The 25,770-nt window shown below is 34.8% G+C and overlaps 5 protein-coding genes and 1 non-coding gene across 7 annotated transcripts; 1 reads left to right on the top strand and 5 right to left on the bottom strand.

Moving 5' to 3' along the window:
- The first annotated feature begins 1,253 nt into the window (after positions 1-1,253).
- Positions 1,254-4,542, top strand: LOC111006432 (Adenine nucleotide alpha hydrolases-like superfamily protein). Its single transcript, XM_022278378.2, has 4 exons — positions 1,254-1,535; positions 3,602-3,723; positions 3,959-4,077; positions 4,220-4,542. Exons 1-4 carry the CDS (start codon positions 1,358-1,360, stop codon positions 4,326-4,328), a joined length of 528 nt encoding a protein of 175 aa, XP_022134070.1. The 5' UTR covers positions 1,254-1,357; the 3' UTR covers positions 4,329-4,542.
- A 2-nt stretch (positions 4,543-4,544) lies between these two features.
- On the bottom strand, positions 4,545-5,452 carry LOC111006430 (large ribosomal subunit protein bL12c-like). Its single transcript, XM_022278377.2, has one exon. The coding sequence runs from the start codon at positions 5,388-5,390 to the stop codon at positions 4,815-4,817; it is 576 nt and encodes a 191-aa protein (XP_022134069.1). The 5' UTR covers positions 5,391-5,452; the 3' UTR covers positions 4,545-4,814.
- A 160-nt stretch (positions 5,453-5,612) lies between these two features.
- TRNAP-UGG (transfer RNA proline (anticodon UGG)) lies at positions 5,613-5,684 on the bottom strand. The gene has a single exon. It is a non-coding gene; the product is annotated as a tRNA-Pro (tRNA).
- A 756-nt stretch (positions 5,685-6,440) lies between these two features.
- MDAR4 (monodehydroascorbate reductase 4) lies at positions 6,441-10,212 on the bottom strand. The gene is made up of 7 exons (XM_022278554.2): positions 9,981-10,212; positions 9,290-9,341; positions 8,842-8,922; positions 8,381-8,499; positions 7,699-7,918; positions 7,469-7,587; positions 6,441-7,315 (listed from the first exon to the last, which is right to left on the bottom strand). Exons 1-7 carry the CDS (start codon positions 10,098-10,100, stop codon positions 6,581-6,583), a joined length of 1,446 nt encoding a protein of 481 aa, XP_022134246.1. The 5' UTR covers positions 10,101-10,212; the 3' UTR covers positions 6,441-6,580.
- A 6,071-nt stretch (positions 10,213-16,283) lies between these two features.
- LOC111006268 (MYB-like transcription factor EOBI) lies at positions 16,284-19,541 on the bottom strand. The gene is made up of 3 exons (XM_022278095.2): positions 17,755-19,541; positions 17,527-17,656; positions 16,284-16,815 (listed from the first exon to the last, which is right to left on the bottom strand). The coding sequence occupies exons 1-3, from the start codon at positions 17,894-17,896 to the stop codon at positions 16,458-16,460; spliced, it is 630 nt and encodes a 209-aa protein (XP_022133787.1). The 5' UTR covers positions 17,897-19,541; the 3' UTR covers positions 16,284-16,457.
- A 144-nt stretch (positions 19,542-19,685) lies between these two features.
- LOC111006269 (ADP-ribosylation factor 1) lies at positions 19,686-23,886 on the bottom strand. Of its 2 annotated transcripts, XM_022278097.2 has the most exons (7): positions 23,729-23,885; positions 23,133-23,314; positions 22,735-22,805; positions 21,188-21,307; positions 20,662-20,780; positions 20,077-20,158; positions 19,686-19,912 (listed from the first exon to the last, which is right to left on the bottom strand). In XM_022278097.2, exons 2-7 carry the CDS (start codon positions 23,278-23,280, stop codon positions 19,907-19,909), a joined length of 546 nt encoding a protein of 181 aa, XP_022133789.1. In that variant the 5' UTR covers positions 23,281-23,314; positions 23,729-23,885; the 3' UTR covers positions 19,686-19,906. The 2 variants fall into 2 exon arrangements, with proteins under 2 accessions (XP_022133789.1, XP_087978625.1); XM_088122499.1 differs by having other exon boundaries at positions 19,832-20,158; positions 23,729-23,886.
- Between the last annotated feature and the right edge of the window lie 1,884 nt (positions 23,887-25,770).

Genomic DNA, 25,770 nt, shown 5'->3' with positions numbered 1-25,770 from the left:
AAATTTGTCACTAAAAATTTTTCTCTCTTAATGTCGATTATAAAAGAGTGTACTGTATTCACTTTGTTATGTATGTGACGTTGAATTACAGCTAAACAAGACCGACATTTACACATCTCTCATGCTTCACTAGCTTATTTCTCATTACTAGAAATCATTAGAATTTTATAATAATATTTTTGGAAAGTTTAATTAATTAATTCCTTATTTTGTTTAATTTATAACTATTAATTCCTTTAATAGTTATAGTTGTTTGAACTGAGTTGAATTTAAACGCTTATCAGGACAAGAAATAATTAACACAACCAACTAACTTGAATAATAAAGAGCCCAATTCCCAAAATGCTTAGTATTTTAAAAATTTTGTAGAAATTTTCAAGAAAAAGGCTCAAACCAAAGACTATTTCATCTTTCTAGAAATGAAAACAAATATATAATTTGTATCTTTGTTTTGCTTTACTTAAACATGGAATACTTGTAATTTATATATATACACACCTATCTCACTTTTTAATAATTTTCAAATTCTAATCGACTTAAATATAATTTAATTGGTTAAGGTACATATTTCCAACCAAAAATAATCGTGAGTTCAATTTTTAGTACAACAACATAGTTCAACTGATCAAGACTCATGTTTCGATAAACAAGTCATGAGTTCAAATTCATACTTCTAGAGGTTGCTATTTTACTAAAAAATAATTTAAAATTTCCAAACATATTTTTAGTTGATGATTTATTTATTCTGTTACTTTTATTAACATTACAACAATATTTATTGAATCATGTTAAACTAAAAATGTCTTGAAATTTTTTTTTAAAAAAAAGAAAAAGATAAATTTAAAAATTTAAGACTTTTTTTTAGGATGAAAATTCGAATACAATTCAACCACGTCAAATTGACTAAAAATCTATCTTTTCTTGTTCACGAAGGCTAAAATCAAAGACCATCATTCCATTTTTAAAACTACATTATTTTTAAAATAAATTTAAAAACCTACAATATTTTTAATTAAACTACAATATTTTTAAAATAAGTTTCATTTACAACAATATTTAAAAAAAAAACCGTCCAAATTGACTAAAAATCTATCTTTCTCTTGTCCAGGAAGGCTAAAATAAAATAAAAAAAGAAAAAAATTTAAAGATACAACATAAAATTATTATGAAATTAAGTCGCTGCTGCGTGGATAAACTTTTTTTTTTTAATAAATAAAATTATGGGGTTTTATTTTTTTTTTCCTTTTGTCTTTTTTGGAAGGACATAAAATTGTGGGGGTTGCAGAAGGCAGGCGACGAAGCATCGAGAGGAGAGAGAGAGAGAGATCGTTGAAGTTGGAGGAGAGAGCGAAGAAGAATGGAGGGAGAACCTACTCGAATAATGTTGGCTGTGAATCAGTCAACCATCAAAGGCTATCCACACGCTTCCATAAGTAGCACAAGGGCCTTCCAATGGACTCTCCACAAGATCGTCCGCTCCAACACCTCCGGTTTCAAGTTGCTCTTCCTCCATGTCCAAATCCCCGACGAAGACGGTTCGTTCTCATTATCTCCATTTCCATTACCATTTCCATTTCTTTCTTCTTTTGTTGTTGATGCTCCTCAACTCTGTGGGATGGAGCGCGATGTGATTCTGTTTGTTCTCTATTGGTTTTGCGGAATCGCGAACTTGGTTATTGCTAGAATTCCGGCCTTTAGTCTGATCAATTGTTGATTAATTGGAAGCAGACGGAGAGGAGGGAAGTACTGTTTGGAAAGTGTGTGTAAGGGCATATAGTCACGCATTTAATTCAATAATGTGTTGTGAAGTACGGTTTTCAAGTCTTTAATGTCGTCTAAGCCCTAATTTTGTTTTCTTCTTTCATCCAATCGTCTCTTTTGATCTGAACTTGTGTGAATTAGTTGATAAGAATTATAGCGATCACAGTGATGACTGATTTATATATGATTAGCATGTGCTCGGTGGATTCTCTGTTTTATAATCTCTCCAGGTTCAGGATTGTCTCTTTCGGAGACTCTGGATAGGAAACAAGCTTCCTCTGTCCTTTTGTTAATGGATTTTCCCCTGTTAGATACGTGTAATATTTAGGTGATTGAGTCCTTTATTTTTTTTTTTTGGGGTGGTAAAGCACTTTTTTCATTTAACATTTTTGGGAGGAGGGCTTGTTATTTCTTTCTAAATGTTTTTGTTTTCTTTAAGGAACTTATTAAATCAACGTAGCCGACCATTACGAAAAAAATGTTTTTAATTAGTTTAGGATAATTTGCTCCCAAGGGGCAATCCTGTTAGCAAAATCTTGGGTCTCTTTGTCCTACTGGTTTAGAAGTCTCAAGTTTGAACTTTCTGGTGAGTTTAATACAAAAAACCTTCGATGTCTCCCGGGTCTAAGCCTTGGGACGAGTGCGGTTGCCCCTGGGTATAGGGGAGCAAAGCTCCGATTCTCGGTTATCAAAAAAAAAAATTAGTTAAGAATAACTTTTTAAAAAATCAAAAGTGCTGCACATGCTTACTGCTTGTGTTTCTATTAATGTTGATGAATGATGATGTTGCAGCATTAGCTGTTTTTCTCCCTCTTTTCGTTTGCCATTTTCTCTGTTATGGGCGGTGGGTGGAATATAACTTTATCTAAAGTTTCAGATATGGACATCATGTACAAACTTGGCACAAACCATTTTAGAAAAGCTTAGGACATGGCCTTTGCAGAGAAAGATGGAATCAAATTTGTTTTGAAGCTTAAGGAAGCTAGCTGAAGTAGTTGATAAGGGAGTAAAGCAATGTTAGTGTCTTTTTGCCTTCATTTTCTCTCCCGAGCATGTCTCCATGTCTTAAACATGCCCAAAACTTAAATATTAAAAAAACGGGTGAAAGAACATGAATTCCAAATCATGTGCTTAGAGCATATTTTTGTTTGATATTCAAGACAAAAACACTTTGCTCGATTTGATGCTTGTGCTTCCCTAAGCTGTATTTGATTTGTGAATCTTTTGCCATAATTGGATGTTTTGCGAGAGCATGTTCATGTTAGATACTTAGGCACCAACACTAGTGCTCAATTTGATGCTTGCGCGTCCTTGAGCTTCGTATTTGGTTTGTGAATCTTTTGTCATATTTGGTTGTTTTGCAGTTAACACTTATCACTAACTCTCTAGAATCTACCATAAAGATCGTATAACATCAGCAATTTATACATATATTGCTGATAATGATTTCTTGAGTGGTTATATATATCATTTTTACCCATTTCATGAAAATTTTAAATTCATTGGCCATTTTTGAGAAAGACCATCTCCCTTCTCACTGTACGCTAGAGTTCTCAACATAATGTTTATTGGTTTTATTAGTAGGTAATGTACTATGACTTGAGGAAGTGGATCACAATTTCTGCAGTAATTAGTATGCATTCATTTCTTGTAACTCTTTCAATAGTTTGACCTTCTTGATGACTTCTCCTTTCGGTTTATCCCCTCTTACATAATTACAATGAGAAATGAGGTGTGGGATGGCATGGCAGTGATTTCAAAATGCAACTGATTCCATAAATCATATGTTAGAAAGATATCTACTAATCAGAATAGTATCTACTCATTTTGTTTCTTGTAGCTTTTGATGACGTCGATAGCATCTTTGCGTCACCTGATGATTTTAAAGACTTAAAGCATAGGGAGAGGGCAAGAGGGCTTCTTCTACTGGAGTTCTTTGTGAATAGATGTCATGAAATTGGGGTAATCCATATTTTTACGACTTTTCTTGCTGGAGTGATCTGTCAACATAAATACTTCAAATTATAGTCAAGCTGTAAAGTTATTTTGTCTGTTTAAACACCAAAAAGAATGCAGTGTTTGGATAAATCCCGTTCTTTTTGGATATTTAAACACTGTTTTGTGTTTTTGGACAAAGTTCTTTTGCAAGTTGGTCGAGGTCATTTTTGCTGTAATTATTTTATGGTTACTTATGTAGGTTGGTTGTGAAGCTTGGCTTAAGAAAGGCGATCCAACAGAAGTAATTTGCCTCGAGGCAAAACGTGTGCGACCTGATTTTCTAGTTGTGGGAAGTAGAGGCCTTGGCCCTTTCAAAAGGTAAGCTTCAGGTGTATTAGCTCTTCAAAATTACTGATTCTCAAATATAAGGCACACATCGTTTAGGTCCGGAGCCTGTTTTTACTTTTTGATGGATATTGAAACCTAACTACCTGGCAAATCCTCTTGTGGATGTCTGCAGGGTTTTCGTGGGCACTGTAAGTGAATTCTGTGTAAAACATGCCGAGTGCCCCGTCATTACAATCAAACGCGGGGAGGACGAGACACCCGAAGATCCAGTCGACGACTGACCGACTTTCCAGTATAACTCATGGCATCTTTGATTTCGTTTCATCCTGTTTATAAATAAGAAACTTCTTAGTGAGCGTCTGTGTATTTAGTGAGCAAAAGTTACCAATTCGCCACTGATTTTCTCTTGTGTTGTGATTTGTTCGAGCATACAGTCACTGTTTGTTCAATTGATTGATGACTCCCATTTAGGAATCGGCAACATTTTCCCATTCATGTGAGATAACTAAGACCATTCTCTCTCTAGAATACAGGTCTTTTGTACTGAACTCCACAGAAACATAGTTGAATTACAAGTTTTTGTAAATTGTACAGACCCAATGAAGAAGAAGAAAGAAGAAGACAACAATTTGGCAAACAGAAACCATAATAAACATGCCAGAATCTAAATGGGTTTATATCAGAACGCAGACTTCAGATCAAGAGAGAATGGAAAAATCCACAAGATTGAAGTAAGTTTCTCTGAAACAAATGAAGTATTTTTCCCATTAAACAATGGCGATTTTAGCGCCAGCTTCTTCAAGCTGTTTCTTGGCATCCTCTGCTTCTTCTTTCGAAACCCCTTCCTTAAACTTCTTCGGCAACCCTTCAATAAGTTCTTTGGCTTCCTTCAAAGCCAAGCTTGTCAATGCCCTCACTGCCTTAATGACTGCGATTCTCGCATTGCTCGGCACGTCCTCGATCACCACGTCGAATTCCGTCTTCTCCTCCACCGCTTCGGCGGCTGCGTCCCCGGCCCCGGCAGCACCAGGGGCGGCCACGACGGCGGCGGGAGCGAAGGCGGCGGCCGACACCCCGAGCTTGTCTTGGAGGAAGTCGACCAGAAGCCGGGCTTCTTCGAGGGTGAGGTTGGAGATGTCGGAGCCGAGCTTTTCGATCTTTTCAGGGGCGGAGACGGCGGCGATGGGGCGGAGGAGGGTGGCGCGGTGGGAGATGGCCGCGGCGGAAGAAGGGTAGAAGGGGAATTGGACGGCGGATTTGGAGGAGTGCGTAGAAATAGAGCGAGGGGAGTGGGAAAGGTAAGATGGGGAGCGGAGGGTGAGAGTGGAGAGTGTGGAAGCCATTTTCTTCTGCAACAACAATCAGCAGAGGAAGATGAAGATAGGATAAGGAATTTGGGTTTACTATAGGTTGCAGGAGGTGTTTGATAATTTTATTTTCCTTCCGCTACCCCTCATCTTCTTACTTATTACTACCCAGAGCAGAGACTGGAAGGGTAGAATTGGAAAAAATAAAGAGAAGCAAATTAAAAGAGAGGGAAGTTATTGTAAAATGACGGGGAAAAAGGGGCATTCCGAGAATCGAACTCGGGACCTCTCGCACCCAAAGCGAGAATCATACCACTAGACCAAATGCCCGTTGATGTTTAATGTTTTGACATTAATTAATATATTACTTTATGTAGTCTTTTTTCCCTCTTGTACTCGAACAGTTACAGGGAAAAAACAAGGAAGAAGTATATCAATTAAAGGATCGAAGACGAGTTTTGGCCACTGATTTTCTGCTATTAAAAACAAAATTGTTTGAATGAAACAAAATCCTAGGCAACATTCTCGTCTTCACGTCCCTAATATCCATGGATTAAAAAATTTTCACGTTCCAAATGCCCATGGATTAAAAAATGATAAATAAATTCTTTATTTATGTTCAATGAATTAGAAACGAGAATGAGAAACAAAAAACTTGTTTTTGTTGTTTTCAAAATTTATATACAATTTTGAGATTGTTCTTCAAATAAATGAGAAACAATAAATATAAATAGTTTGTCAAAGGTTTAAATTTCTTAATAAAATTAGAAACAAAAAATGAGAAACTGAAGCATTATCAAACGGGTCCATCCTATACTCCTCCATATTACTAGTTCGACTCATTCATTTTTTGAATGGACTAATATTGAAGGTTACCAAACAACATAAGAAAAAGAGTAATTGCTCCTAAGTTTTAAGTGAATCTTTTTTTTAGAACACTTTGGAGAGAAAAGAACTAATTAAGGAAATGTTTAGTAATGATTTAAACTATAATAGAAGTACTTTTAAATGGTGAAAAACACATTCTATTAATCTATTCTATTCTATATAGCGGCCAAAATTGCTCAGCTGATCGGATCCTATGCATGATAAAAGGCGAGATGCTTAAAATTAAAGTAAATATAAATGTTGTTCAAAAAATTAAAAAGTGAAATATAAACTTTTGCCTACGGTCGACCCTATACATCAACAAAACTTTAACGTTTGTCGATTCCGATAAACGAGTCTCACCATCGTCGACGTCTCCTCCCATACCAAAAGGCAAATGCAGCAATCGTCCCGGCGAGGATGACCCCAGCAGTTGCGTGCCATCGATACACAGGTCTTTCTAAAACAAGGGAAGAAATAGAGGCAGCAACATCAGTGGCTGGTGGTGATGTTGGCGGCTCACGACTCACTGCCAAAGCATAGCTCAGCCCCTGCCTTTCCAATTCACCCAAATCCTCAATTGCAGGTTTCAAACTGGTCACCATCGCAATTGCCGCATACTCTTCTTTTGTTCCACCTTCAAGAAAAGATCCAACTAGGTGACCTTTGTTTACCCAGTAAGCCCCAAATGTGTTCCCTGAGAAATCCCCGAAATGTATGACGTCCCCGATATTGTCCCCGTAGAATTGCCATGACAGTGCGAACACTCTGGAGTAGAAAAATGGCAAGTAGTCAAAGTCTCCAGTTTTCTCTGGTTCCATAATGGCAGCAACAGCATGTCTAGCAGATTTTCTGGCAGAGTCAACATGCTCCAGTCTCCGAGTTTCGCCAAATAGCTTGACTGGAAATGCTGCTACATCTCCAACCGCATAGACCGAGCTGTTACTCGACTGCATCTTTCCATTTACCTTGATTCCACCCTTTTCCAAGGTCAGTTGGCCTTCAAAGAGGCTTGTGTTTGGGCGGATTCCTATTCCAACAACCACCATGTCTACGGGTAGCTGTTTTCCGTCTCTCAGGGTGACAGCAACAACCTGAAAATGGTTAGTGAATCAGCCTAATTTACAGTTACACTAAGATGATACTTTGAATCAAAAGTGTCTAGCCTATCTGTCACTCTACAAGAAACATCGAGGACAGTTTTTCATCCCACAATATATCAATCACTAAAGTTGCATATGCAGTACCTTTCCATCAGAGTCCATATCAAATGATGACAAGACAGTTCCTTTGACAAACTCCACTCCTTTAGACTTGTAATAATCTTCGTAAAAACTTGCGATCTTGGGGGTAAATAGACGAGGCACTATAAAGAAGAAAAGAACCTTAAGTTTACCAATCATCTATTCATTTTCCAATAAAACAAGGAAGGTTAATCACCAAGCATAAAAGAAAGCATCACAACTAGGTTACTTACTGCACTGTGCTTCAGGGAAAACCATTGTTACATTAATTTTGTTGATCACCAAAGATGCAGCACACTCCATTCCTATGTAGCCACCACCAATTACAACGGCATTACCCCCAGGACAAGAATGTATTGCATCAACAAGCCTGTTTGCATCATTTAGGTCTCGTAGATAACATACATTTTTTGCATCTGAACCACTCACTCCAAATTCTTCTAGCTTCAAAGCCTAGACTCAAAGAAAAAGTTTACTTAACCCATTGTGAGAAGTCATCATTTGCACAAAGTATATTTGCATATTTTGAATCTAGGGACTATGATTATATATATATACATATATATATATTTTTTTTTCTGAAATCCGTGTGTCTGGGCCAGCTTGCGTGCACCTCGACTAATCACGGGTCAACTGTCTGACCCTACTACATTTGGTTGACAAGGTAACTCGTACGATATTAAATCCTAGGTAGGTGGCCACCATGGTTTGGATTATATTAATATCACTAAACTTCCATGAACTTCAAGATCTATTAAACCAGTGAAATACATCTACATGAAATGCAACAGGAACATGTTTTGACCACTTAAACTCAGATATAAACTAAAGAAAATGGAAATGTTAAGACTATCAGCTAATTTTTAAGGGTGAACACGTGAAGAGTGTGCTTTCTTTAAAAGATTGGTTCTATACCCGAGCACCTGTTGCAATGATAAGAATCTTGTAACTAATAGTCTCTCCGGCTGCTGTTAACAGGGTCCTGCGCCTAACATCAGCAGATATTACTCGGGTCCCAAGAACTAACTCAATTCCTGAAAAAGCAAAATCATGCAACATGTTACAACAGATATAAAGATGGGTGCCAGGCTTTACATCCTATACCTGCATGAATCATGAGATATACAAATTTGTATTTGGAAATGCAGAAATGAAATGAGATAATCTAAAGAATCAAATGCTCCATAGATTTATTGTGCTAAAGTAGCGTACATTTAAATATACAGGTAAAAGGTACAAATTGATATGAAATGACTCAATTAGAGGCGAGAATAAGTATAAAATAATTAGCATGCTCAAATGGACCGGACTGTAAACTTCCTAAACCAATATATATTAGAATTGCAGACGAAGCATGGTAAATACGAGTTACTTGCCATGTTCTTTGTACCACTTTGGAGTCAACCGTTCCTCATTAGCACCAACGCATGTGTGGAATGCTGGAAGGCGTGCTGGAGCTGCAAATCACCATAGAATTCTAAATTACATTTGTGGTCTTATAAAGCAACAAGAAAAATAGCAATAACAATGGCAAAAGGTTCTTTCTGGTGCTACTAAAGATGGATAATTACAAAACTATCATATCTAGATAAATGATAAAAAGAACGATCTTAGTAAAAATAATATCCATCAAGCTGCATCGATTTTATCTCCAAAGAGTTCAAATGCTAGCTAGGCAGAGCAGCCATCCTATGCTCGAGGAACTGTCTGATTTTTCACAATTTAAAGGCTTTAATCATTTCAAAATGGTGTTGTTTGTTCTGTTTAATTTACTATCCTATTGTGCAAGAAAAGTCAATGTTACAGCAAGATAAGAAGCCATACCTTCTGGAAGTAAATACCCTTTACTTAAAGCAGGTCTCTCATAAGGTGCAACCTATCAGAGACTCAAAGAAACTCCGTGTTATAAAAAATCAAAGAGACTTCCCACTTGATACATAGCTACCAAATGGAAGAAAATAACAAAATGTTGATCTATTAATGTCGATGAAGAACTTTATGGCTTTTAATTTAGAAACCAATTCATCTTCCAGTTTACATGTTCAATCCAACTCAGATGCTCCACTACAGCAGGGAACCGTGGAGAAATTTATTTCATATGTTATATGATATTCAAATTGTACGCAAAACTTTTCCATTTGTGAAGAAAAGAACACAGGTAGAATTATAAATTTTAAGGTACCTAAAACAGATAAACATTTTTAGTTTCATATTAGGCTTTTAGATTTCAATTTAGTAAATGAAATTTGCTAATTTCGGTCCCCAGCTCTTTATGATATGATGGCAAATACATATATAAGACAGCTATAATGACGAGACTGGAGAAATCTTGAGATTTCAAAAACAATGCCTCAATGGGAAATTCACTTTTGGAAAGTCAGACTCTGATTGTGAACTAAAAGTAGAATCGTGAAGTGCCTGGCGAGGACATGCGATGATTATTGCGAACAAGAAGTAACAGAAAGTATAAAGTTACGAAAAGAATTTGCAAGATAGAGGGAGAGATTTTGCTCACTGATTCCTCAGAAATTATGCAGAGTTCGCCATGAGAGACTCCTCTCTTCGTGAATTCAAGGGCTACATATCCAGCTGCAACACCTCCACCAAGAATTACATAAACGAAGGCCCGTCCCATCTCTCCGCCGCTATCTCCGCCGCTCTCTTCCTATCTCTTTATTGGCTATTGGTCTTCGGACGAGGTGTCGATTCTGGGCATAAGCTCCCCTTGGAAGCATTCCAGAAAATAAGAAGATAAAATTACAATATTTAATTTGTTGTTTCTTTCCGATTTTTTTAGGTCAAATTACCATTTTAGTGCATATGTGATATCTATTAATAAAGTATGATTAAATCTCTCCAAACGTCTTTCACTTGTAAACTACCCTCCACTTCTCCTAATTTTAAAAAACTTTGATCTAAAAAGAAAAAAAAAATCGTGTTTCAAAAATAGCTTCAAGCGATTGTAAACCTTTCAAAAAGACTATTTGAGTGAGTGAACATTCGTTAATATTTTAAACAAAAGTTGACATAATAAAATCTAAGATAATGTAGTAATTAATGTCACAATTTTTGTCTTAAAAGTCTTATTTCTCTATTGTCAAAGAGTTTGCATCTTTCTTCTAACAAAATTTGCATCTCTGTTGTCTATCTACTCTAATATTCTTTTAAAGACATTAATTTTTTCCACATTTTCTCTCTTGTAATATTTAATTATACCGATTGTTCTAAATTCTACCATGTTAATTTTTTGTTCATTAAAAGATAAGAGTAGTATTGAAACTTTTGAAAATATATGAGAAAAATATTATTGAAACGTTTATAAAATACAAGGGTAGTATTGAAATTTTTAAAAAGATATGAAAAAAATATTGTTGAGACGTTTATAAAATATAAGAATAGTATTGAAACTTTTGAAAAATTATGAGTATTTTTTAACATAGTACAAAATTGAAGATTTTATTTTATTTTATTTTTTGTAATTTAACTTTTTTTCTACTCACTATAAATTTTATTAGTCGGCCTAACACAACCAATGAATTTAATTTTTGCACATTCTTAATACCATCAGCTCATCGCTCCACACATTCAAAGACAAAATTAGTATCAATATTTGGTGATAATAGAAATATTTCAAGAGATTTAACAAAACTACATAAATTAAATTAAAACTTTTGAAATTATGAAAGTCAAACATAAATTATAAAGACTAGAATGGTAATTTAACATTCTTTTAAATATTATTTCGGCTGACAGAAGATAATCGGTTTCCAGCGATCCTACATCGGCGACGTGTGGCAGTCAAAGAAATGATTCAAATTTACGGTTTTGTCCTTTGTAATCCAGTGGTACTGGATGTACCAAAACCGTGGATGATGGAGCAACCTCAACCGTCGATAATTTAGCTGTTCTGTTTGAATCTCAAATCCGAGAGTGGAGATTTCTTTTACGCCAAGAAAACCAGCAGAAGTGGGACCGATCGGAGTGGTTGGACAAACCGTATGACGCCACGTGGCTTTGTCGTGAATGTAACGGACAACAAACGTCGTTTGAGATGAGCGGCGGTCAGAGACTGAGAGATCAAATGGAAGCATGGGGTGGGGAGGAGGATAACGATAACGATACATACCGGTTCAATATCTGCCACATACTACCTTTTCTTTTTTCTTTTTTTCTTTCCTTCATTTTTTTTTTGTTTTGGTGATTTTATTGTTTTTCTTTTTATTTTCTAGAATGGGTTGTAGTGTTGTTCTCTAATGGGCTTTGCGTGTAGTATCCCATTTTTCAAATTTAAAAGTTTACAAATTGTTAACATGAATGAGAGATTTCAACCTCCAAAGTTATTGAAAAGTAGAAACATTTTAATCATTATAGATTATGCTTAGATTTATAAATATTTATGTTATAGCCAAAAATTGAACAAAACACTTAAATCCAAACAATAGGCGACTTGGGAATCGTGCATGTAATCGTATTCAGATACCATCTCAATATTCATGAAGTTCAATTTCAAATCAATTGACAATGAAAAGAGTAGTTTAAGTTTATTATAGAGTAGTGATGACACGTGTCAAGTTCGAAATTGGTCCTTCGTCAATTTCTTTAACCGTCTATACCATGTGTTTGTTTATACTTTCAAACAAAAACACGTAGTATTTATCCCTCTTTTTGATAGAATATAATTTTATTCAAGTTCAAATTCTCACGGCTCGATCAAACATGTAAAGAAAAAAGAAAACTAGAACCATCTATTTGATTGAAAATTGGGCCAACGTAGCAAATTTGAACCCAAAGGAAAATTGGCCCATTTAAACTCGACATTCTTAATTGAACCCTTCCAATCTAGATGACATATATATCTATATGTATGTGATGCATAGCATGTATATACACATACAAAATTCAAAATTCTAGGAGGGCCATATGGATGGGATATATACACACACATATATATATATATATGGCCGACCCCATCATGTGATGAAATTCTCCAAATGTTCCACGTGCTTGTCATGTATCTCATGATCCTTTAGCCTCATATAACATGTGCAATAAATAGAAAGAGGGTTTTGATATATATAATTTTAATTTTAAGATATGGTTGTGTTGGGGGCAAAAAGAAAAAGGAGGTTTTCTTTGGTCATTTTACCTTTCGTCCTTCGTTTAGCTTTTCAAATGTAAGTAATTTTAAATACCTACCTACATCATCTCTCTATCTCTCTATCTGATGCTTTTTGGCTTGCATTTTTTTTTTTTATAATATATATTTGCTTTGTAATTCTATGCATGTTTAATGGCTTACACTTACTTTTTGAGGACTTTTTGGGATTCAATAAAAAGTATTATTTTTGGGTTGGTTATGTTATGGACCATGTTATAATTGTCCTTCATTGCTCGTGCTCGTGGTTATAATCAACCACACTTTATTATCAGTCTAGGGTTTAAGTAGTTTGAGTTTCTACAATATTGTGTTTAGATTTTGTACAAAGAAAAAATATGTTATCTCGATTTTGGTTTGTGTAATTTGTGTTTGGTACGTGAGTTTGTTTAATTATGATTTGATTCGTAAAAGGTAGTTGGAGTATAAAAGTTTAGTCAGTGAGCCTATATTTATATAACATGGATTTATGTAGTCAATGAGATAATTAATAAATAATTTAAATAAATTCCGAGTTTGGGTTCTTCTTAAATCTAGGTTGCAAAACGAATCTGATCCGTAAGTCAAAACGTCTCGTTTAATTGAGGTTTAATTTTGATTTTGAATCTTGATTTCGTATATGATTTATCATGGCCTAAGTTTGTCTATAATGGATTTGAATTATATCACGTGCGATCACCAACCTGCTTTTATCATAATTATATTTATATTTTCTTTCGTATGAGACATCAATTTTTTGGCATAGTGATGGTATTAATGTGTTTGAGCAAAATTTTATTGACCCTGTAAATTTAAGTTTATATCTAAGTCCACACATGAAAAGAAAAATGTGTTGGAGAATCTGAGGAAAAAAAATTAACCTTGCATCTCTATCTAAATTCATGTGTTGATCAACTAATCACTTTTTAATTAATAAGTGCTTGACTGAAACGTAATATATAAAATCAAAGGTTAAAAATAATTTTTGTTTCACGTGTTTTCATCCCAGTAACTATTTAATCTCTCCACTTTAATTTGTAACGATTTCGAATGTGCTTTTACATTTGTAACAATTTAGTCGTTGAAAATTAATATGTAACAATTTAGTCCATATAATTTAAGTTTTTGTAACACGATTTAGTCCCATGGTGAAAAATGTTGTTAGAATTTAATGTGGTTTTTGATATATTTAAATCGATATAAAATGTTGAGTGACCAAGTGTGGTTATAAACTATGAATCATTACATAATTAAATCGATATTTAATTCTAATTAGATTTTTACGAAAGCTAAATTGTTACCAAATTGACAACCCAATGACTAAATCGTTATAAACTAAAGTTCAGATACTAAATCGTAAGGGCGAGATGCATTTTTAACCTAAAATCAAGAATTCAATTACATTCAACTTCTAGCAACTTAAAGTCACAACAATTTAATTGGCAAAATCAATAAATAAACATACTCATAATCAAATTGCAATAAATTAGAGAGAGTGCAAATATATATCTTGCAATAATTGAGATGTAGATTAGATCAACCAATCACAATTTAGGTCCACTCTTGGAGTACCTCTAAAAATTTTAGCCCCTCTTTTTATACTATTCAAAATCCATCACAAATTCAATCCATTTATAGAAGCAATATTAATTGGACACGTGGCAACACATCAATGGATGAGCATACCATTTCTTTATTCATCACTAAATTGACTATAGTTATTAAGTTCTTAGCTCTTTGGGTTACTATTTTTTTTATTTATCTCATTATTAATTAGCCATATACCAAAGCTGTAGGTGTTTTTAATCTATCAACAATAATTAGTAAATTTTAGTTAACAAATTAAAAATGAAAAGAAAATTATATATCCCTATGTTATAAAATTTTAGTGGCAATTAATTATATATTTTCATCACCTAGTACTTTTATGTTTAAATAATAAATTAAATTGCAATAAATTAAAGAGGACAGGGTGTACAACGTCAAATGCAATTGATGTACAGTACAGTAGTCCCTTGATCTCAGTAAGCATCAAAATTTTGACTTTTGATTAGTTTTAAATAAAAAATAAAAAGAAGTTTTGAATTTTGAGAGCCATCTGATATGACTTTGATCAAATGTTGTTCGTTAGATGAAAGGAGTGCACCGTAGCAACATACGAGCACTTACACCGGAACATTTTTCGTCTTAAGTAATATAGGCCACATGTTTCTCTAAGATTTCATATGGTCCGTTCAATAAAAGTGAGCTAATAAAAATAGCAACATGCATTTTGGCATTTAGTTTAAGTCAAATTCCTTTCTTTTTTTTTTTTTTTTGTTTTTGGCGAGTTCGATTTTCTAATATATCACTATAATATGTAATGTTGATGCAGAAATTTGGACTCCGCGTGTTTTTCGATTAGGGGTCGCCAAACAAGTTTAATTTGCAGCAATAAATCTCGATATCGGTGTGGTGCCTCGCCAAGTGTCTTCCGACTATCAAGTTAGTAATTGCAAGAGAGATGTGAGAAACGGTAAGCACCTTAATATTTAGTGACAGATTTTTACTCACTCTATAGCCATGGTATCTCATCTCCGGTTAGAATTGACTAGGGAGGATGTTTGACATGAGGCGTGGTGGGACCCACCCGTGTACGAACTTTGTTAGAATTAACGTCTCTCCTTCTATTGGTTGTACGACAATAAGAGTTTGGTCCTCAACGATAGATGTCGCCTCATGAGCTTCCCTGTTTTCTACTCGGTTTTCACCTCCAACGTGTAAATTTAAAATTAAATAATACAAGTGTATTTATTACCATTAAAATATTAATTAAATGAGATTAAAGCCCTAAAAACCACCAAGTGCATTATTCATAACTCGAAAGAAAAAAAAAAGACTTTTTAATTTTTTAATTAAACTTTTGTACTTATCATTTTGGACTAAATATAATTTTACTCTAAAACTTTTATCTAATTTCAAGTTTAATTTTAATCTTTGAACTTTTATACTTTCTATTTGGATCTCATAACATTTGAAATCTCAATTTAGAGGAAATGCTAAATTAATACTCAACTATTCATTACTACAAATAAGATTACAAACATGAAACATTATAGCAAAAGAAAAAGAATAATAATTGAATAACGTCATTGCAATTTGCGAGGAGAATATAATTTATTTCATTTGTATCTGGTTTTAAGATACTGAAAATATATTCTCTCAAGGAACTCGTGTACAATTCTCCAGAGAACAGAGTTTGATTTTTTTAAAAAAAGTAATTTCAAAACTACTCTCAAAAGAGGAAAAAAAAATTCCAACCTATTTTTTGAACAAACACTCGCACAACAGATTAGGCTAATTTCAAGGCACGAGCAAGACATTTCAAAGCTCAAGACACGGAAAAAACATTAGCCTCAAATCTGTGGATAAGATCAGCCACATGTGGACTTGTCATGTTCCAACAGAGCTTTCAAACTTTGATGATGAGCATGTGAGAAAATTTCCTCACAATATGCCATTGCTTGTAACATCTCTACTTCATTGTTGCATGCTCAGGCGCGAAAACGACGTATGAACTCGACGGGTTCAAACTTTTGCAAACAGGGATCCTATGAAAACTTTTTATAAGAAACAAAGTAATCAGATTGAGTCATTTCTCGAGAACAAAAGCTAAGGGTGATATATACTAGCTACCACTTGGACTTAGAACTTCGATACTAATGCTATGAACTCAAAGGGTTTAGTTTAGGGTCGTGTTTCCACGGTGCTCGTTTTAGTACCTGAGTTTTTATCCCATTACAAGATTATACAAAAGTAAATGTTTATTTATGGTTCAACTGTACATAAACACAACACTAGTTTCATCCTTGAAACATTTCAATTAAGTAATTGCATGGACCAAAGATCCTCCATGCTCCAGTAGTTGTCATTCTCGCCGTCCCCACGAGGCCAAGTTGTCTGCTGATAAGCCATGCCCTCCATATCTCCTTGACATGATGGGAAGTAGCCATGGCCGATATCCATCAGTTCTGCAACGTTACCAAAGCTCGAAACTTGGCTGCTCGGGCTGATGGTGCGGTCATCGTTTGTGTCTGAACAACTGCCGACTGACATCATCTGCTCACCAACACTCTTGACCTCCTGCTGCTTGATATGTTTCTGTATCCTCGTCCTCCAGTAGTTCTTTATCTCGTTATCTGTTCTTCCAGGTAGATGTCTTGCAATTTTTGACCACCTGGTGAATATTCGAATCTTCGACTGGTAAAGAAAAAGTTTTTGATGCACCTACCGTTGAATGAAGCAATATTATTTATGTTTTTTCTTCCACTAATTTCTACTTGAATTTCCCACTATTTTCCATATTCTTCTCGTGCTTATTGTTTTTGTATGTGTCTTCTTCAGATATAAACCAAAGGAAGACAAGCTTTGTAGATTGGGGTCTCCATCACCAAACAAAAAATTAAAATAAACCCCTTTTGCATTTTTTCCTTTTTTAAAAAAGGAAATGCTAACAACTAACTGTAAAGGGTTCAGCTAAAAATGGAAAGTTTTCATCACTATAGTCTCTCCTTTAGCTGGTTTTTAAAACGTGCTATAAAGCTGTCCTAAATGGTATTTTGTACAGAGAGAATTGAAGATCCTGCTTCCATGTCAAACATTCCTAAAATTTACTACCCATGTGGTCACATAAGCATTTATGTTCGTAAGAGATATGTGGCTGTTGTTTGGTTTTCCGAATCGTAAGTCGTCAAAAATTCAGCTTACTAATCAATAAACACTATTTTCTCCTATTTTCCTTTAGTTTGTTCTCATGAACAACTTATTTTTCAAAAACAATGAAGATACTTATCCTCCCAAACTCCCAAACCTGTGACAAGTGTATAATAACCTCAAATCTTATGACTCAAAAGAATTTTGGAAACAGAATTTTTAGAAGTAAACTGACCTGTTACCCCATTTGGAATGCAAGTCCATGATCAAGAGCTGTTCTTCAGCAGTTATATTCCCCCTCCGAACATCAGGACGGAGATAGTTCAGCCACCGGAGGCGACAACTCTTCCCAGTACGTTTGAGACCTACAAAGACAACAGCAAAGTTTCCATTCTGTATAAGAAAACATGAAGCCAAAGATCTGATACACAAGAGTAGGCTAAAAGAAACAGAGGGAATTTACCAGCAGCTTTGGCAAGTGAATTCCATACACCTTCACCATGGATGGCAATGTAATTCATCAGAATCAAATCCTCTTCTGTTGTCCATGGCCCCTTTCTCACTTCATCTTCATCCTGAGAAGAGCTTAATCTCTCTGTACCCATTATCTCTCTCTCTAGTTTCTAGTTTTCCTTATATGAGAGAGAGAGAGAGTAGTATAGGAAGCCACTGATATGTGGGGATGGATGGAGGATTATATATAGGGAGGGCAACCCTTATGAGAGTAACTGTTTGTTTTTTTTCATGTAATCTCACAAGCCTATAAATATTTACCTAACTTCCACAGTTAAATGGTTGTATATATGTAATGTATGTATGTGAATGAACTACAACATCAATGTCATGTGCCATGTTCCATTCTATGCATGACTTATACATCAATTGGTCAAAAATGATGGGGGAAGCCACATTTTGGGCAAATGAAAAGGGAGATGAGTTTGAAGGACAAATTTGACTTTTTGACGTTTTTATAAAGTTGTATACCCAATCAATTTTAGTAGATCTAGATCGCTAGGGTTTTAGATAGTAGTTTGAAGCGATCGTTTTCAACGCTCGTTAGGAAGAAAAAGGGAATGGTTGCGTTGTTAATTCATGGATGAGGGTATTAAATTCATTGATTAAATGTAATGTAGTAATAAATGTTGCTTCAAATTCATGGTCACTTGAAGAAAATATAGTTTTGAAGAATTTGAGTTCATTTATTAACCAAAGACCAAAAGCCAAGTATGAAAGTTTTTGAAGAATTTGAGTTCATTTATTAACCAAAGACCAAAAGCCAAGTATGAAAGTTGAAGTGGGGAGAGGTTGTGACCAAGGAGTTGCAAAAAGAATTTGTTATTTTCCAAAAAGTATGCAAAAGGACACCGGTTGGTTACTTTCTTTGAGATCAAAAATTTAATTTCCCACCTCCACATTTATGGTACTAAAAAAATCAAAAGAAAACTTCGGTAAAACATTTATTCAAATATATTTTTACTAGCTTTTCCTTTAATTAAAAACAAAAATCCGGCAAACTCAATTTCAATAACCCACAAGATTTTGTTATATGAAAAAATCATTTTCGAAGCACCCGAAAACCCCCTATGCATAAAAATCTGTAAAATTACATTTAGATATGAATATGCCATATCATCAGCCACTGAATTGAACTTCAACGCACACAGAATTTAGCTATTACAGAATTTTGTATTTGGTTGGCTCGGAGTTTCGGAAAAACAATTGATTTAAGAAACGGGAATATTACCAAACACATCATCATCTCCAAAGTGCTACCTGATTAACAATTGCATAAAGAATCATAATGTTGATGGCTCAGACCCAGATCATTCAAAATCACGCAAGTATAAACGAACAAGTATGAATAAGAAAATAGACAATATTCTAATAGGTTTTGGAGAAAAGCTACTAAAAATCATGAAGCAATGTCCCTAGGCATGTAAGGCTGAAGTTAAAATGGAGGCAATACTATTCATAAGCAAAGGAAACCTGTGTTCTGGTTTGTAAATGTCTCAAGTTTCAAGGTTTCAAACTTTCTATATCCAATGTGTGGAGGTCATCTCTTCATGTCCCTAAAAGAAATTGATGTTAAATTTAAGGTAGGGGAGCATGGGCCTTTATATTAAGCTTGGGAGTGGGACAATTCAGATTTTAAAGGGATCCTTCAACTTATCAAGCAAAAAAAGGTAGGAGCAACCCCATAGGATAACCTTTTTCACTTGATTTTAGAGCATCAATTCTATGAGGATGGTTCTGATGTGGATAGGTCGGTTGGAATCTGCGAGCCTAACATTTTGTCCCGCAGAGCCGAGCCAGGTCGGCACAGACAAGGTCCTTCCCATAGAACTCTACACCCAAGTAGAGAGACAAAGGAGATCTCAAAAACAAAATAACACATGATCACAACCTCAGCTTGTTAACTTCCCAAAGAAACTAGAACAAGGTTAGATAATTTCAGACAAAGTCGCAAGTATACAAACAGAGAGTACATATAGAAGTCTGGCAAACTGTTCTGCTACTAATGACATTTTTCTCAAGAAAAGCGAACTATACCCCCCTACCACCATCGGCCAAACCTTTACCACAGTCCCGTCTGACAGTCAAAAACCTCAACTGCCTCATGCCTGTAAAAGAAGGAAGGCTACCAAATTCATAAATGATCTTAAAAGTAATATTTAGTTTCCTCTCTTCAAATAATTAATCCGAAATACAAATATGAAGAAATTTTGTACTAAATTATGGTGAGAAAATGACTTTTAAGATGGTGTCAATAGATTTGTGTGCTTACCTTGCTAGCAATATTGTTGGAAAGCCAGTCTAAACCCTCGTATAGACCCTCTCCAGATGTTGCGCAAGTGCTCTGGATGTACCTGAAATTAAAGGTTACTTCACATGTTAGCACAAATGTTGTTATAGACCATGGTTCTTAAATCTTAACAGTATATAATAATGTTTCCACAATATACATTTAAGTAAATGAAAATATCAACTCTACTCAATGAATTTGGCTTTATTGATACCTCGTCAGTAAGCCGATAACGTTACTGAGAGGGGCAGACGAGCCAAATTTCAAAAAATAAATTCCAAAAACTAGAGGGCCATGGAGCCAACTAACAAACTTCTCAATATCATCTGTTCTAAGTCTCCTCATTGGCTTTGCATATAAACAAAATAGGCCCATCTCATGCTCAGGGAAAATCCCCCATCAGTCTCTTTAATCCAATTTATGCATAATAATGAGCATGGTTAACGCTTCACATGTTCAGGAATATTAAAAGAAATCAAACCATGAATAAAAGTTTCTTATGCAGAAATACTAATCATAGCTTCAGGAGATGAAAGAAATATACAAATAAAAATAAAAATCTTTTACCAGTGGCGTTGACGGAGTGAATGAAGACCAAGCTTGTCAGTTATTTCAGCAGCATTCATCGCATTAGGAAGATCTTGCTTGTTGGCAAATACGAGCAGTACAGCATCTCTCAGTTCATCCTGAAACCAAATTAGTTGTGAAACTCAGTGTCTATAATCTTTAAGGTTGAGAGACGCCAACAAATTATGAATAAATCAAAAGAAACTGAAATGTTCAAATGTTACAGGACCAAGACATAGAGAACTGCTGCAACAATAACAGGCTAGAAACCCAAAAAAAAAAAGGTTTGAAGGCCAGTTGAATATGTAGAAAAAGAAAACTGAGATAGCATCACCAATTTTCCATCCAATTTTTTTCATTTGGTACATATGAAGACAAAAAAGTATGAAATAAGCAGATCAGTAAGTATCATTTGTTCAACAAGAAACAACCTATGATATGATTCTAAATACATTCAGTCTACAAGTTTTCTTCCAAAACATCAAGCAGGTGCTATGTATGAAAAAAAAATAGAGCAGGGCCACACCTCATTCAACATTCTATGCAACTCATCTCTTGCCTCAACAACACGATCCCTGTCATTGCTATCCACAACAAATATAAGACCCTGAGTATTCTGGAAGTAATGCCTCCAAAGTGGACGAATCTATTCAATTAAAAAAAAAAAAATCAGTTTCCATCATCTAAAATAAAATTGTCCAGAAATAAATCAATTTCTCAAAACGAATAAAAGATGTGAAATTAAAAGTATGGAGACATCCCAAATTTCAATTAGGACACTGACTAGCATGCTAGACACACTTGAAATAACATAATGGACCCATGACACAAGCATTGAGATTTCCAAGCAATTATGAACAGTAACCTTTTTTACTAAGAAACTACACTCGTTAAGAAGAATGAAAGATTACAAAAGGGTCGTACAAAAACATAGGCCCAAACACACACCAGAGCTCCAACTTTATATATATATATATATATATATACACATATATATAACAGAGCTCCATCGATAGAGAAAAAAAAACAAAGGAATATCACAAAATAGTTGACCCGACAACCCAGATGGAGGCGTTAAAGGAACTGAAAAGTACAGCCATTTGTTGGTTCAATGCGAAAATTGTCATGGATTAAATTATAAGAAAGTTTTGAAATCAAAAATGAAAATTTGTGAACAATATGTATACCATTTGAAAATAAGTGGTAATTCAAACCGGCACAGATAAATTAAAAGATATGCCAAAGTCCAAAAAACTTCTTCTTTAAGATCCCTTGACACCCTTAAAAATTATACTATTCCTTACAAACCCCAAATATTCAATAGGATCACTAAGAACCCCACTTGCAAAAGACTCCTTTGTTTTGAATCCTCTCCTTAATAGGGAGACAAGATTTGCTTGAAACTGAGGCCACCCTAGAAATCGATAAAAAGCTCCACCAAGTCTTCCTATCAAATAAACACCTCCAAAAAAATATGATCAAGATCCTCTAGAGCTCGCTTACAACGAATGGCATTGCTGAGACCCAATTATAAAAGGATGAAACTTCTAGATGAAATGCATGGTATTGATTCATAGAAAATTAATCGACTAATAAGAGTAAAATATCCATTGCATTTTCTATTGCAATAAGAGAATACCAACTTTGAATATCCTCTGACAGGACAATATGATATCTTGAGGTTATAGAAAATACATCTACAAATATTTAAGACTACGACCCGTGATCCAGAAGAAAACCAGAACATAAAAGAAAAGGTGCATTCAATATTTTGTTGGGTAAGAGATACAGCCACATCTAGATATCAAAACTTCGGTGGTGCTCTAAGGAAAGGACATAACATTATATGATGAGCTTGAACTTGAACTTTTGGTAATGAAAAAGTTTCAAAAAACTTAATACTTTCAAGTTTATTCTTCAGAAGTCAAGTTATAATCAGCACAGCAGTATAAGCCGGCGGACTAGTAAAATTGGGGCGCTTCATCAGCAACCCCCAAAGTTATATATTCTGATCCTGAAGCTAACAAGGCTGACAAACACATAGGAACGACAAGAGAGGAGAGAGATGCATACTTTGTCCTGACCGCCAACATCCCATACGGTGAAGCTGATGTTCTTATACTCCACAGTCTCCACGTTAAATCCTGAAAAAAAGTAGCAACTCTAAGATCTATCTTATATTGTTTAGTAGAGTACTTCAACGTAATGCAAGTAATACATCAAGAGGCAAACAATTAATATCATAACACTAAAAATTGTCCCATCCCGCACCTTAAACAACAACCAATACTTCAAAATTAAAAACCTGATAAGTACCAAACTGAAAAGAAAACATATGCCTTACGTACTGGAGAAAATATAAAAATCAATCCAATGAGCGAAGGTTCCCACGTGAACCATCTTCACAAGCAGAGTAACAATAATTCGAACTAAGCAATCAGAATTTTATATTTCAAAATCAAAGCACTCACCAATTGTAGGAATAGTTGTGACGATTTCTCCGAGCTTGAGCTTGTACAAGATCGTGGTCTTTCCGGCAGCATCAAGACCAACCATCAAAATGCGCATCTCTTTCTTGGCGAAAAGCCTGCTGAAGAGTTTGGTGAAAGTCAACCCCATTTCCGCTTTGCCTTAGCCGGCTATCTCTATTAGTCTGAGCAGATACAAGATCACCACAAAAGTGATTGAATCAAGCAGTTCAACATTAACCAAAACGCCACGAATCATATTAAAACATTATATATATTTTCCAGGAAGGCAAAGTTGAGATCCCCATCCTCATCTCATCATCCGCAACAAATCAAACAAAAATCGAAACTAAGCTAAGATCGTGTCACAAACTACCAACATAAGAAAATCCGAGCCACAAATCCCGTACGATTTCCCTTCCCAGGCAAGGATATAAATTCAATTTCCAAATATGACGAAGAAAAGGAGCGATTAATCCCGTCAAAACCTCAAATCGCAAGAACATCAAATATTCTAACAGATTTCACGAGCGATTAGAAAACTGAAGGCATCAATCGAAAGAAAATATGCAGAAATCAATAGAGAGCGGGAAGAATACCGGAGTTGGAGAATGGCGCAGAAAGGTCGCGCTGTGGAAAGCTCTGAATCGGGGGAGGGGCCGGGAGGGGCAAACAAAGTTTACCGCGGTCTGTTTTAAGCCACGATTTTTCTTTTCCCCTTTTATTCAGGTGTTCTGTTAATCAACTTTCGGTATAATATTATATCCGGAGGGTAAAATTGGAAAAATTATTTTTTTGCATTATTTTTCTTTAAACCAAGGGCCCGGGGTTTTTTGAAAAAATAAAGACATTTTGGAACTTAATTGAGAAAAACGGGTGGGGTTGAAATATTTAGGTTTTTAGGGTGTTGCGTCTGTTGAAAAGATGCATTTGGTTAGTTTTATACGAATGCGTCTTTTGAAGAGACGCATTCAGTACTCCGTCGGACGGCGTAACGGAACGACATAACGAGACCTTGACGGCGTAAGGAGACCTGACGGACCGACTAGATGCGTCTCTTAGAGAGACGCATCCGGTTTTTTTTTATTATTATTATTTTGTTATTACTTCCCTTCACATCTCATCCTAATTTTTATTAAACACCATAATTATGATATTCGTATTAAACAACTTCACTCGTATCTCATCTTTGACGGATACATACGTCGCCGGTTTTCGTTGAATGGACATCACTACGTTTTTTTCTTTTGAATTAATTGTTTTATATATTTATATTATTTTGTGAGTATTTTAGCTTAAGAGTTTATTACTTTATATTAATAAACTCATCTTTTTGTTCAACTATATTTAAATATATTTATAAATATAGTTGAACAAATTTTTAACTGGAAATTCAATTTATAAATATGAAGTCAGCAAGATGATATTATTTATTGTTTTATCATTTTAAGACGTGGTACAGTCTTGTCTACAAAAATGTTGCTAATCCGAATATAGCTAATCGGTTAAGACATATATTATTGACTAAAATGTCAAAGGTTTGGATAACTATCATATATATTATTTAAGTTGTTGAATGAGAAATTTCGGCCAATTACGACTAAATGTCACGTCACAATTTAAGATTATATTTATGACCAATCATAAAATTACATATGTCCTAAATTAATTTTAAAATTAATAAATCAAATTATATCACGTGTCTCTCTTTTGACCGTCCGATGAATCAACTAATTGGACCAAACCATAAAAAGATTGAGCCCAAGCTCATGGCCCATTAAGTCCAAGACCCATATATATGATCCACCAAAACTCTATAAATAGAGGGAGTCACCTCACATTTGAGACATTGAGCCGAAGTTAGAAGAATTGGAGATTTAGAGCCCTTGGATTATTCAAAATCGTCTACTATCATTCGGAGTAAGGGAAAGCCAAGACTTGAAGAATTAAAAACTTGAAAACTACTTCTCTTCGTCAAGTAACTTACTGAAGAACTCTTTGCCCAACAACAAGACTCGAAGTCAAAAGCTCCATCAAGCTGCAAATTCTTCATCAAGCTTCAAAGCCAAAGAACTTCACAAGTTACAAACTGCACTTTAACAAGCTGCAAAGCCAAAGAACTTCAACAGACTGCAAAGTCGAAGAACTTCACAAGCTATAAAGTTGAAGAACTTTAACAAGCTGCAAATCCGAAGAACTTCACATGCTACAAGCCGAATAACTACAACAAACTGCAAAGCCGAAGAACTTCACTAGCTGCAAAACTGAAGAGTTTCACAAGTTACAAGCCGAAGAACTTCAACAAACTGTAAAGCTGAAGAATTTCTCGAGCGTAAAGCCCGAAGAATTCAAAGATTCTCCAATAAGCTCAAAGCCGATAACTTCACAAAGTCTTCATCAAACTACAAGCCAAATAACTTCATCAAGTTGAAGTCTTCAACAAAACTTAAAATCAAAGACTTCAAAGAATATCCTTTGACAAGCAAGAAGCTGAAGGCATCAACTATTGATTCAAGAACAAACTCACAACTCTTGAATTAAAGTTTGCATCTGAGAGAATTAATCAGAGGATTATGAGATTGTACACTACATACACAAACAAATATATAAGTTCATTAATTCGAGTTTTCTCTTATTTGAA

Source organism: Momordica charantia (genome assembly GCF_013281855.1).
Source record: "Momordica charantia cultivar OHB3-1 chromosome 4 unlocalized genomic scaffold, Mcharantia_2.0 BLBB01000004.1, whole genome shotgun sequence".
Lineage (NCBI taxonomy): Eukaryota > Viridiplantae > Streptophyta > Magnoliopsida > Cucurbitales > Cucurbitaceae > Momordica > Momordica charantia.
Note: the sequence above shows the minus strand (reverse complement) of the source record. Positions and strands in the feature narration are given on the sequence as shown.